At 40.5% G+C, this 12,836-nt stretch overlaps 1 protein-coding gene across 1 annotated transcript; it reads left to right on the top strand.

The window, feature by feature from the left end:
• The first annotated feature begins 453 nt into the window (after nt 1–453).
• On the top strand, nt 454–11,977 carry trim105 (tripartite motif containing 105). The gene is made up of 7 exons (XM_036548291.1): nt 454–508; nt 1,645–1,970; nt 4,953–5,048; nt 5,697–5,930; nt 7,720–7,739; nt 9,366–9,481; nt 9,806–11,977. Exons 2-7 carry the CDS (start codon nt 1,695–1,697, stop codon nt 10,357–10,359), a joined length of 1,296 nt encoding a protein of 431 aa, XP_036404184.1. The 5' UTR covers nt 454–508; nt 1,645–1,694; the 3' UTR covers nt 10,360–11,977.
• The last annotated feature ends 859 nt before the right edge of the window (nt 11,978–12,836 follow it).

A 12,836-nucleotide genomic window follows, 5' to 3' on the forward strand; every position in this document is an offset into this window, starting at 1 on the left:
AAACTATACTGTTTTACTTGTTTTATGTACCTTAATGGAACTGCTAGGTAGCGCCTGTACCTTTGGTCCACTTAATAATTTGCTACCCAGCATGCTGCCTAGCTATAGTTTGTTGTTACATAATACTTGTATACAACTGTTACTAAAACAATTCCTTCTTTACGTGGAGAGTAAAATGTTGCACTTGGTATGAATAATAAAAAAAAATAATAATATACAACTATTCTCAGTCGAAACAGAAAGTGCAGTGGATATTCCCCAGATCACACGCATAACTTGCATAACAAGCAGGAAAAAACATTCTTTCTTTCTTTTACACGTGAAGGACGCTTCAAAAGTGTCTCCTCCATTATCCAATGCTGACGGAGGAGGCAGCCAACGCAGATTCGCATTCGCTGAGAGTCCTGTCTGTCCAACGACGCAGATCGAGATTTTTCCGGAAGTAAAGCCAAAACAGTGACAAGGTGGAACAGCACGAACTTTCTTTGCTGGAGACACGAATATCAAGGTATCGAATGTAAAAGTTATTGCGATAGCCAACAGGCATATAGCCAGTTGATTTGTTCAGAAAACCTATTTTATATGAAGAAAATCTTCGCTTGCTACTGTTGTTGTTTATGTTGTTAGCGCGTTTTTTGCTGGCGTCCCACACAAGTTAGCTTTGTGGACTAACTAGCGAACTGAAATGCAGAATTTCACAACTAGCTGGTTCTAGCTGCCTAGTTAACTAGTCGGCTAAAGCGTCTACAAAGAATAAACAAATTGCGATTAGCTGTATCTGGCGATCATGTCTAGGGAAATGGTTTCCTGGTGTAGTTACTCGTGAACATTTTCAAAAGGATGATACCTCTCGAGTTTATAAAAGGGAAAAAACGAAATTGAAAGAACTTTCTGGACAAGCCAGTGTGCTTGATAAAAAAGTAGTTGAGTCAGGAGACTCAGAGAGAGTGGTGTGTGGGTCATTCTGGATGAAAACAGGACCGGTTTTGGTAAGACCCTTCAGATTGTCTTCTCAGTTTGCACATGTATTCGGCATGTGGCGATTCGAACAAAGACATGTCTAATCGATATGGTTGTTCGAGGTAAAGCAGGTGCAAGTGGAAATGACAATATCTTAAAGAATTGCTTAAAGAAGGGACAAAATGACTTCTCCAGTTAGATAACCGCACCTCATATTTCGATAATTTACGAAATTAGAATTTTGTTCTGACAGTAGGATGAGCCAATTTTCAACAAGTTTATGCCAAAGTCGTTTCCATTTCACAAGTCAAAAATCCCTTTGAAGCTAACTAGCTGTCTTATAAGTTTAACATTTGTGATTGTTCTGACACTGAAAACATGATATAACGTTATTATCAGGGATTATGTTGCAACTGTAGCTTCACGCAAAACAACTAACATTTGCAGCTTTATTTGTGATATTATTATTTGTAGCATCATTTTCCGCCAATTGAGATTGAACATAGCAAAGCTAACTAATTTGAATTTCCCATGGTAAACGGAATGATCTTAGTCAAGAAATTGTCGAAATCTTGAACTTAAATGGCGTATTTAAAGGCCTGGCAAATGTGCTTATTAGTGCCTTGTAGCTATCTAGCTACATCGGCACACCCATCTGATGCCTGGTTTCAACTTCCTGAACAGAACTAGGTGAAACGGATTTGGTGGTTAACGAGCAGCCTCCGGTTAACACCATGGCATCTGATGACAAGAAGAGGTCGTCTCTGAAAGAGGACCTGACCTGTGCCATCTGCTGCGACCTGTTCACGGACCCAGTGATGCTGGCGTGCATGCACCACTTCTGCAGAGCCTGCATCTCCACATATTGGAGGGGCCTCCGCGGCCCCGCTTCCTGCCCGCAGTGCCGCCGAGAGTTCCCAAACCGGCAGTTCCAGACCAACTATCTCGTTGCAGGAATGGTGGAGAAGGTGAAGGCCAGCTCCAGCAATACATATCAGAAGAACCTTCAGGTGAGTCTGGTGCTCTTAGCTTAAAGATGTCGTCAGGGGCTTCTGTTATGATAAATTGCATTGCATTTATTGGCCAAGGCGAATGTGAACGTGCAAAAACTCTCCAGATGGAGAATAAATGGGGAAGCGTATCATTATAGAAATAATATATGAAATGAATTTTTATGTATTTATTTTTGTGTATTTGTGCATTTTTGCGTATAGTGAATTTAATGATAAAATTAGCTGAAACGTGCACGAAAGAATGGTGATGGAATTGTGAAATGGCACACATTATGTAGCTAGTCATCTGATATTTGTCAGCATGTTTGCCACTGTTAAATGCTGATTTGTATGCATTTTCCATGGCTGGCTTGCTGTATGAAAAGGGCAGAAGTCTGTGTTTGTATGTTTAGTTGTTTGTTCTTTTTTTTTTTTTTCCCAAAATTACAGAGTTCAAAAGGTCAATTGCCAGCAGTGTTGCAAGTGTATTTCTCTCATTGTTCTCCAGCTGGAAATGGTCTTGTGGTCCAAAGTGTGGCAGGTTTAATGGATCAGGGTTTAGTGTGTAACTGCCATATAAGTCACACAGCAACTGGAATGTTAATTCCCGTGGAGGCGTGAGTGGAACAGACGTTGGCCTTGGAGTCCTTACAGTTGGTTTCTGTTCAGATAGAGCCTTCCCACGGCTGATGGCTTCCTTAATTGATATGACTGTGAGATTTTCCTGCAACCTTTTTAACATCTTCTGAATTTATGCAGGATGACACCGGTAAATAATCAGTTCAGGCTGATGCAGTATTTGAATAATTGGCCTGAAAGTAATTCTGTTATCCTTGAATGAGATGGCAAGATTAATTTCATTGATTTTTGTATCATTTTAAGTGTGCTTGGCAGAAATTACTGGTATTAAACTGTGTACTACAGTTTCTTATGGTGACACACTATATTGCCCTAACTTCTTATATTAAATTAGTTGCAGTTGATGTACATTAGCCTTTATGAGTTTTGAATTCTGAAGCTTGCTAATAGTCTGTTTGAAGCTGTATATTGAATAAATGTGCCTGTGGTTAAAGTTTATTTGCAGTTTATACACTTATGGTTTCTTCACTTCCTTTGTACCTCAGTTAAAATCAGTGAATGGTGCTATGAAGTTTGTTTTATATTGCCTTTAGAACCCTATCATATATCCCCTGATGAAAATTTTACTTCCCTGTTTATGGTTGATAGCGGTAATCATGTAGAAAGTTTGGTTGTCATATGACAGACCTCAGCTGATTTCCTGTGCTGAGGGTGGTGACTCATCGCGTTTCTATGGACTATCCGTGTGAAATCATACAGATTTTTGCATGACCCTGTGAAATCTTCTTTAAAGTTGCTGTGTATGTCTGAACAATTCAAATATTTCATGAGCCTCTCTGTCTGTTAAACACCTTCACTTTTACAATGTATTCATATTAAGTGATTTGTTGATTTGTGGTCAGACTGTATTCTCCTGACACGGTTATGTCAGCATAGCGTATTGCATGGTCAGATCCATAAACTTTTTATATTTGACACTTTATTCAGTGTGAAGAGGGTCAACATTTCTGGCACAACAATAAACAAATTTAATAGGCTACAAATATATAATGCTGTGTTTGTTGAGTAGACAGCCGTGCATCAAATCTCACAGTTTGATCTTGCACAGTTTGAGGTCTGTGACTGATTGCATGATGGGACATTGAGAAATAAGGCCTACATTGTTCGTGTTTACTTCTCACCATCAGTTGCTTCCTCAGTGTTAAGTTGAGGCAAATAATTTCTTTATCTGTGATTTATTTTTTTATTAGCGGTTATTATAATGTAAGTTCTTGCTCTTGTGTTTCATCATACCACATTATGGTGAAACCTTCCTGAATAGAAATGTTTTTGGGTCTGTAAGAGTGCATATGCCGACAAGATATTTGAGAGACAAGATAATTTCTCTTTGTAAGCCTAATTTAAGATCGCCTCAAGAGGACTTGGCTGCATCTGAATGCTGCTGCAGACCCTGGTTCTGAAAAAAGGCCATTTGAAAGTAGGGATGCACCAATAGCAAATCAGCAAATAAGATGACATTCACCGATGGCACTGGCCGATGTTTATCTGTTGCATCAATTTTGCGCTGGCTAAATGTGTGTTGGTTATTTGCAGTCTGACTTGGACAACAGTAGCATACCCAGCTGCATTTTCGGAGAAGATCCAATAGGTGGTACTATAATTAGCCTTATTCACATGGCGGCCATTTTGCTCTTACGTCACGCTCAGTGTGGGAGCAGGGTAACTCTTCAGCCAGCATCTATGGCAAAGTGGACCAAAAGTTTGACATGTGTCTGTATCTACCTTTTGAAGAAATAAAACAAAAATAGCCAGATGGGTCAGCAAAGATCCCTAAATGAATTCAAAAGAGATACAGTTGCTGGAATTAGTTATATCCACTAATGAATGAATGACCTGGCACACTTAACGCTAGCTAGTTAGCTAACTAGCGTTAAGTTGCTAGTTAGCTAATAAATGGTACTTAAGATCAGAAGTCAATACCTTGGCTTGCAGTACGAATGTTAAAATGAACTATTTGTTCATAAGAGACATGATGAAGCTGTATTGGTTTGATAGCTAGCAAAGTGCGTGAAAGCCAAATTATCTAGTTAGCTAGCTACTTGCACATTCAGCTGAAAAGAACAAATGCCACCTTACAAAGACAAATCTAGCTAACAGCTAGCTACAATACAAACAATAAACATAACTAGCTACTGTCACATTCCGCTGACAAATACAAATATCACCTTGCAAACAAACACATAGATAGCTAGCTACAATAAAAACAACATAGAAAGCTGGATAGCTTGCTAGCTAATTTGTCATATTACTAAGAGCTAGCTAGCTATCAAACTAATAAAGCCTCATCACGTCTCTTCTGACCAAATCACGTGTAACTTTAAAAATCCTCAGATGACACACATGAAGTTGTGTTACTTTCAGAAACAACTGAAAGATTCCCTGGAGTCTTATCGTTCGAAGAGAGAGGACTACCTGAACATGATACGGCAAGACAAAGAGAAAGTGGACACTATAAAGGTGCATTCTGTCAGTCTGCAAGTGAATGGAGGATTTATTAATGTATAAGATTATTTTCCAGATTTTCATTTTTTGCAGTGCTCTTGGCATAAACTACTGGCATTAATTTCTGTTTGACAACTTTGTACCATCACACACCCTTTGGCCATAACTGGATTAGATTAGAGGCAGCTGGTTGACTTTTGTGTGTCATATATGACATCGGAATTCAGTTTACTGATGTTTTAAGTGCTGTTGCATGTCGCATAAGTACCTCTGGCTAAAGTGTAGATTTTGAGTCCTCAATATTTTGACTTTATTCATATTTTCTCAAGAAAATACATACATTTTAGATATAAACCATGACATGACATGCCATGCATATGGAAGAATATAGCAGGCCTAGGGTGGTGAGTTAGCCAAAGACGCAAGCAGATATGTAAATAGTGACTGTGGAGAATATTTATCACCCAACATGTAAACTCAACAAATTAACATTTTTTATCAGCCAATCCAAGCAGTTTGCTAGCCAGTTTGCTTTATATTTAGCTTTATCATAGACATTTTTGGTCTTTTGTGATTGTGATGTGACGGTTTGACTTCGTAAGCAGCTGGTGAGAGGGCGTGCGGGTGATGGAGGGGGCTGACAAAAGTTCTCGCTGTCCCCAGAGAGTGGGCGCTGAGCTCCAGGGACGAGTGCAGAGCGAGTTCCAGGCCCTGCGGCAGATCCTGCTGGAGGAGGAGGCCTCTGTCTTGGATCAGCTGCAGCGGGAGCAGGAGGGGATGCTGGAGGAGATGGGCCGGCACCTGGAGCGGCTGCGGGGGGCCGTCAAGGAGGCTGAGGAGAGCATGCGCGCACTGCAGCAGGCCGCCGAATCCATGGAGCACACCGTACTGATGGAGGTGGCTGTCACAACATCTCTGAAATCCATTCAGCAAGGAGTTAAAACCTCAGAATGGCAATGTGTTTAAAGAATAGATGTAACACCTCTGTGTGTGTGTGTGTGTGTGTGTGTGTGTGTGTGTGAGAGAGTGTGTGTGTGTGTGAGAGTGTGTGTGTGTGTGTGTGTGCACATGTGTGTGCATGTGATTGTCTGTGTGTGTAGATGCATGGGTGCTGGACCTGGTTTAAAGGATAGATATGACACGTCTCCATGTGTGTGCCTGTGTGCATGTGTACTGGACTTGGTTTTAGAGGGAGAGATTTTCACATTTGTGAGATTGCTGTACTGAAAATGTGCTTTGTGAAAATGCATCTTTCTCACTGTTAAAGCATCTTAAAGCATCTGGCTCCACAGTGAACCATACCTGTTTATTTTGATGAGCATTTTATGTAATGACTACTTTAAGTGGTGAATGATTATGCATATTTTATTATGCACTGCCATGTGTATTACACTGTATCAGACTAAGGTGCATGCCAGGGGGACAGATTCTTATGGCTGACAGGATGTGTGATAATGTTACTGAGGCAACACAGCCATCAGCTGAAAAGCGTTGCTGAGTCAATGACACAACATAGAACCAAGCCAAGATCTGCAGAAAGCATCCTGTCTGGAGAGAGGTGGTTAGCAGAGGTTTGGGACAGTTCACAATAAAGTATTACAATATAAGATTCTTATCAAAGTGTAATTTTAGTTTATGCATTAATATGGTATTGAACGGCTCAGGCTCAGACTAGCTGCCTGTACAATGTCGAAACATCTGCAGTTATGCTAATGTATTTGCACAATATCTGTTCTTGCATCTATAATACGTAATGATAGTCAGTATTGACTGTTCTTGGTATTGAGCTTTCCAAGTGATTGATACGCTTTCAAATGTGCTATTGAATTATGGGATTGTAACTAAATGCTTTCCCCAGGACAGGATTTTCTGTTGAACCTCATAATTGAAACAGATCAAGAACATTTTTTGCTCCAGAGATAGTCATGTGATGTTTATGTCTCTTCCAGAGGGCATTAAGAAATTTTAAGACTGTTCTTTTTGGGTCTAAGAGAGAGTAGGCACCTGGGAATGAGCACAGGTGTGGGGGCATTTAACATGACCATGTGAAGTTAGTTGTTTCTTCCTATGAGCTCAGCCTTGAAGACATTAAAAAGCTGCAGATGATCTCATGGTAAACTACATTGAACACTGCAAGTGTTATTGTAATTGCCCCATGATAACAACCATGACTGTGTTTGGCCATTTTGTATTTTGGCCCATGTAATCGCTGCTTGGAGCTGTATTTATTTTTTATGTCTTTTATATTTTTATGGTAGCGTGACAGAGTTTGGTTCAGGTCAGGTAACGTCAACAGAAAAGAACATTTTCTGTATGGGAAACCTTTACGAATCCAGTGGCTTCGTTCGTAGAGCCCCCAGGCGTATTGGGCATCAAATATGTCTTTGTATGGCCACACACAGTGAATTTGACAAATGACACTGTACCAGGTAACATCATCCTGGTGAAATTGGGATCAAGTCTGATAATATTACAGGAGCTGTTCATGGTCAGACATGGTTTCCCATCGTGTATACACTTTCCCTTTTTGTATGTTGTCATCTGTATTGAGCAGCACTGCTAAAGGATTTTTCTTAATCTAAGATGTATACCTTTGTATGATACAGTCCATTGATCAGTATACCCTTAATGCCTGTTTATCATCTTGATAGCTGTTTCATTGAAATGTTTTTCCTTTTTCTTTCAGCTGCCAGAGGTAAATTTCAGGTGGGTATCAATCACTCCATACAGTATGAAATTGATTCCCTTTTTGATGGGCTTTATGCAGAAATCATACATCCTCCTGAATATATACTGGTATCTGACTGGCTTAAAATGTGAAACAGGGTTAGTATATGGGAGAGTGTCAGGCAGTTTGATTTGGCATTGGGCAGATGTGTTAAGCTCACTTGGGCATTAGACCCCTGAGTGAATTTCATTCACATTGTTCTTTTTGTAGTCTGTCATTATGTACTTGGCAGTCTCTGTAAAGCATGACATTTTGCATTTGAATCTGCTGATCTCATATACACTATATGGCCAAAAATATTGGGACACCTGACCATCACACTTATATGAGCTATTGGACATCCTATTCCAAAACCATGGCCATTAATATGGGGTTCGCTTCAGCACTCGGTGGCCTCGCTCTGTAAGTTTGTGTGGTTTACCGCTTTGTGGCTGAGATGTTGTTGCTCGTAGATGCTTCCACTTGACAATAATAGCACTTACAGTTGACCGGGGCAGATCTAGCAGTGCAGAAATTTTGCAAACTGACTTGTGCCAAAGATGGCATCCTATGACAGTCATTTAAAGTCACTGAGCTCTCCAGTATGACCCATTCCATTTCCTAGGGTTGTCTATGGAGTTTGCATGGATATGTGCTTGATTTTATGCACCTGTTAACAATCCGTGTGGCTGAAACACCTGAACTCAATAATTAGGAGGGGTGTCCACATACTTTTGGCCAAATAGTGTATTTTGAATGGCCCCCCACTAAGAAATTTGAGTTGTTTCTACTTCGATTCCTGTGTAGGAAACTGAATGTTTTATTCCGTTTGCCAAATTATAGCTACATGCTTGCTTGGATTGCCTCTAGCTTGCAAAAGGAAGGCTCATCTGAATTTAATGTGTTATGTATAGATTGCAGTATCACACATGCTTTTTTTGGAAGAGGAGACATTGCTCTGTGTCTGAATTTCTTGAGGAGCTTAATGGATTATCCCAGTTCCACACAACCATATTCATATTTCTGTTTAATGGATGAAAAAGGGAGATATATGCACTTGGAGAAAGATGTGTATGCTAAAAGATGGTCTGCAAACTTAAAAATGCAGAGTGGCTCATTTACTCAAACAGTTCATAGAACACCGGTTAAAAGAGAAGTGACTAGCTCACCTTTTTGTATATGCTTGATAGATTGCAAAAGCTGGTTATGACAGTTCCCAGCAATGCTGCCTCATCTCTAAGGTAATGAATCTCAAAGCATTCAAAATGCATTTCTTGAACAAAACTGTCGGTTCTGGGGTTGGTGTAAGCATTTCATACTTGTACATTTTTGTAAAATAGAAAATGGTGATGTTCAGCTGTATTTCAGATCATGATGAACTAGCGAACTTCCAGCTGCTGGTGACATTAAATGTCTTTTTAGCCTTTTGCTCAGACAGCATCAGGCACAGAGGCATATTTATTTTGATGGACAAATTGGAAGAAAAACTGGCTGAAAAAAGTTAATAACTAAAGTTGAATCAAATAATTTGCCATTTCTGCTTTCCAGCCCTTGGGACAGTACATTCTGAGTATGTTGGACAGTTTGCTTTATTTGCTTTCTTTTTGTGTCCCTGGCTTCTCTAGACCATCTGTTCAAGTGGAGAAGGAAGCAGAAATTGACATTAACGCTTTCAGCAGCAGATACATGGCCCCATTGCAGTACATCACCTGGAGGAGGATGTTCAAGCATCTGAAGCCAGGTATTGACTTAGAATGGCAAAGTTATGAGGAAACTTGACTTTCCAGAGGGTCACAGTTGTAAATGGCTTGAATTCTACTGCAGGTTTTGTTGGCAGAGTTTCCAGCACTGTAGGCATACAGATTTAAGAAATTAGTTTTATTGTCATTAATGACAAATGACTTGCAGCTGTATAATATTCTGTGAGTTATTTGAGTGAAAGTTTTTTTTTTTTTTTTTTTTTTTTTTTTTTTTTTCCTAATCTGAACAGAATGTAAGAACAGAAATGTGTTTTGGCAATTTGGCATCTAAGCTTTCTGTGTCCTTTGCTGTGTTCTGTCCTCAGGCCCGGCTCCCCTGACCTTTGACGTGGACACCGCGCATCCTAGCCTGTGTCTGTCCCCTGACAAAACCACAGTGGTGGAGTGTGAGGAGATGCTGCCGTACCGGCGGAATGTGAAGCGCTTCGTTCAGTGCGTCAACGTGCTGGGGGCCCAAGGCTTCCAGTCAGGGCGCCACTACTGGGAGGTGGGCGTGGGCAGCAAAACCAAGTGGGACCTGGGTGTGGCCCTCGAGGCGGTGAACCGCCAGGCCAGAGTCAAGTTGAGCCCTGAGAACGGTTACTGGACCCTCCGCCTCCGAAATGGGAACGAATACTCTGCCGGCACCCAGCCCTGGACCCCTCTGCCCCTGGTGTCCCCTCCCCAGCGTATCGGGGTGTTCCTGGACTGCGAAGAGCGGAGGGTGTCCTTCTACAACGCGGACAGCATGCTGCTCCTCTACTCCTTTACGGACGGGCCGCGGGGTCGAGCCTTCCCCTTCTTCAGCACCTGCGTGAGTGAGCGGGGGCAGAAAGCTCAGCCCATCCGGCTCCTCCACTTCCCCTTAGGGCCGATCTAAACGCCCCCCAAGTGGTAATTCCCAGTATCACAGGGAATCACTTCGGAATGCCTTCAAGTGTACTTTCCCAGTATTACAGGGAGTAGTTCTGTAACTCCCCCAAGTGGCATTTCCCAATATTACAGGCAGTTGCTCTCAAATGCCTCCATGGGGCACTTGCCAGCATCACTGGGGTATCAAAGAAAATTTCTGAGGGCTGTGAGCATGCTGGTAGATTTTTCTTCGAGGTAATTCTTTCCACCCTGGTTTGATTAGTTGACACCAAAAGAATCTCTCACATTACCTGAGGCATTAATATATTCTCCAGCTGATATTCATCATTCACAGAAAATGTTAAAAATGTGAAATGATTGGATGAGTGTAAATGGATGGGTTAATAAAAAAGCTTGTATAAAACGTGGATCTCCATGGAACTGGGTTTGACACCAGGCAAATTAACAGTTGTCTTTGCAGCGCTTATGACTCATATAGCGCAGTTGTGATATTTAAAAACGGCATATACATGTTAATAAATATTGAATGCAGGGTGAAAACAAAGTAAATACCTACTGTATATTACTGTGAATACTGTGTGGTCCTTAGCCATTGGTGGTGGTTAAGGTGAGTTTCCTCTCTCACTGTGAAGTGTTTTTAGTGCCTTGAAAGGTACCAAATAATTGAGCTTATATGCTTAGTTGTAATATATATAGCTGAGGTTTAATGGACGGGCACTCTATGCCTGGGGACAATAGAGTCACATTGTGTGTATGTGCTTAGCTCCTCCCGTTATCTTCCTATGCCTTCCAGTTGATTGCTTATGTATAATGTAGTAGCAGCAATTCATAGTAATGATTTGTTTAATTTTCCACTGAGAAAAGCAACAAAAATTCTCACCGAAAATGTTTCCTACCAGACTTGTATTTGTGCAATATTTGTTAAGACTACAGTGCTCAACCAAGGGTGGGTGATGTGAGTCATTCTGTACATGACAACCAGCTGAAAGGCTGCAACTGAAAGAAGCAAAGTAGCTTTTCTCTGTAATTCCCAAGGAGACTCTTAACCCTAAGTACACTATATGGCCACAGAAAAGGTTTTAATTTTTAATGTCCATTTTTTTTGCTTGATTCATGGAATTAGGGCAATGGGATGTGGCTCTGAGTTTTTACTTTAGTCTGAATATTATGTCTTACACACAGCGTTCAAAACAAACAGTTAAAGCTTTTTGTTCACCGAAATACTCCCAGCGATACAATGTAATACAGCACTGTTGTAAGTGCCAGTTTAAAAAATATTGTGGTATATCTAATGGGATTTTTTTCAAATGAAAGGGACCCATCTGTGTGAAAGCCTGACTGCGGAAGGAATACTGAACAGAAATGGAAGACATTTGTGAATTCTGACTGTGCTACCCACTCATTACGATGCTGTAAGATTAATGCCCCCTTGCTATTTTCCCCATTGCCAGCATGTCCTCCTCATCTTAGTGTTTTAATGGCATTCCTAATACATTTTGTCAGGCATGTCTTATGTGAGATAGAACACATAGATGTATAGCTTTTTCATTACACACATTTCCAAGTGGTTATGAAAACAGTGTTGCCATAGACTATCACTACCGCATGGCGATGAATTTCATGTTCATGTGTATTTTTACAGTATGTATTTTAGCTTAAGAAGTACTGTATGGAAAAAAAAAATCTGGTTTGAGTTGTTAATTTTGTCTTGCTGCCTTACTGGGCTTTTCAAATATAAATGATAATCAGAAGATGTGTATGTTCTCGAAATCAATTAAAAGCAGAATTGAATTATGAATGTGTTAAGCATGTCACTGTTAACAGCCTGCATGTAATTGCATTTCCAGCTGCCCACACCCATGTCTAGTGTTGCCATTGCCACGGATAGAATTATTTCCTGTAAACCCTTTCTGATAGGTTGAGACCGAATGATTCAGAGTTGCTGTGAATTCATAGGTGAGCATTAGTGAAAGTGGTTGCTTTAATTGTCTGAAATCTTGTTCAAAATTAATTGCTTCTTGTAACATTATAGGAAAAAAAAGGATAGTTTTAATAACAGACTGAAATAACAATTTTAATGGGAACAAAAAAATCCATTTGACATTTCCGTCTCACAGAAATGAATTTCCTGAAGGTACTGCACCATGAAAAGGAAACCTGATAAGGGGTTGCATCTTAAATTTGCACATCACGGTTGGTGGTTTGAAACATGTCCTCATTGTTTTGATAGACACCACATTTTCTGTGATGTTGCTAAAAGCATGAAATGGAAGCGTCAACCTGTCTGCGCAGTACGTATCTGGCCATTTTCCATATTAAAGATGCAACTCGTGGGCGGTTGGGCAAGATGACACAGTGGTTAATGAAGCAGACATGTGACATGGATGTTGCAGCCGTTTTTGCAACTACCGCTTTTTTGGATGGTTGATCACAAACTAGACTGCTTCAGTCAATATATCTGCACATAAATACATTGTAACGTGC

The sequence above is a fragment of the Megalops cyprinoides genome, chromosome 16, assembly GCF_013368585.1.
Source record: "Megalops cyprinoides isolate fMegCyp1 chromosome 16, fMegCyp1.pri, whole genome shotgun sequence".
Lineage (NCBI taxonomy): Eukaryota > Metazoa > Chordata > Actinopteri > Elopiformes > Megalopidae > Megalops > Megalops cyprinoides.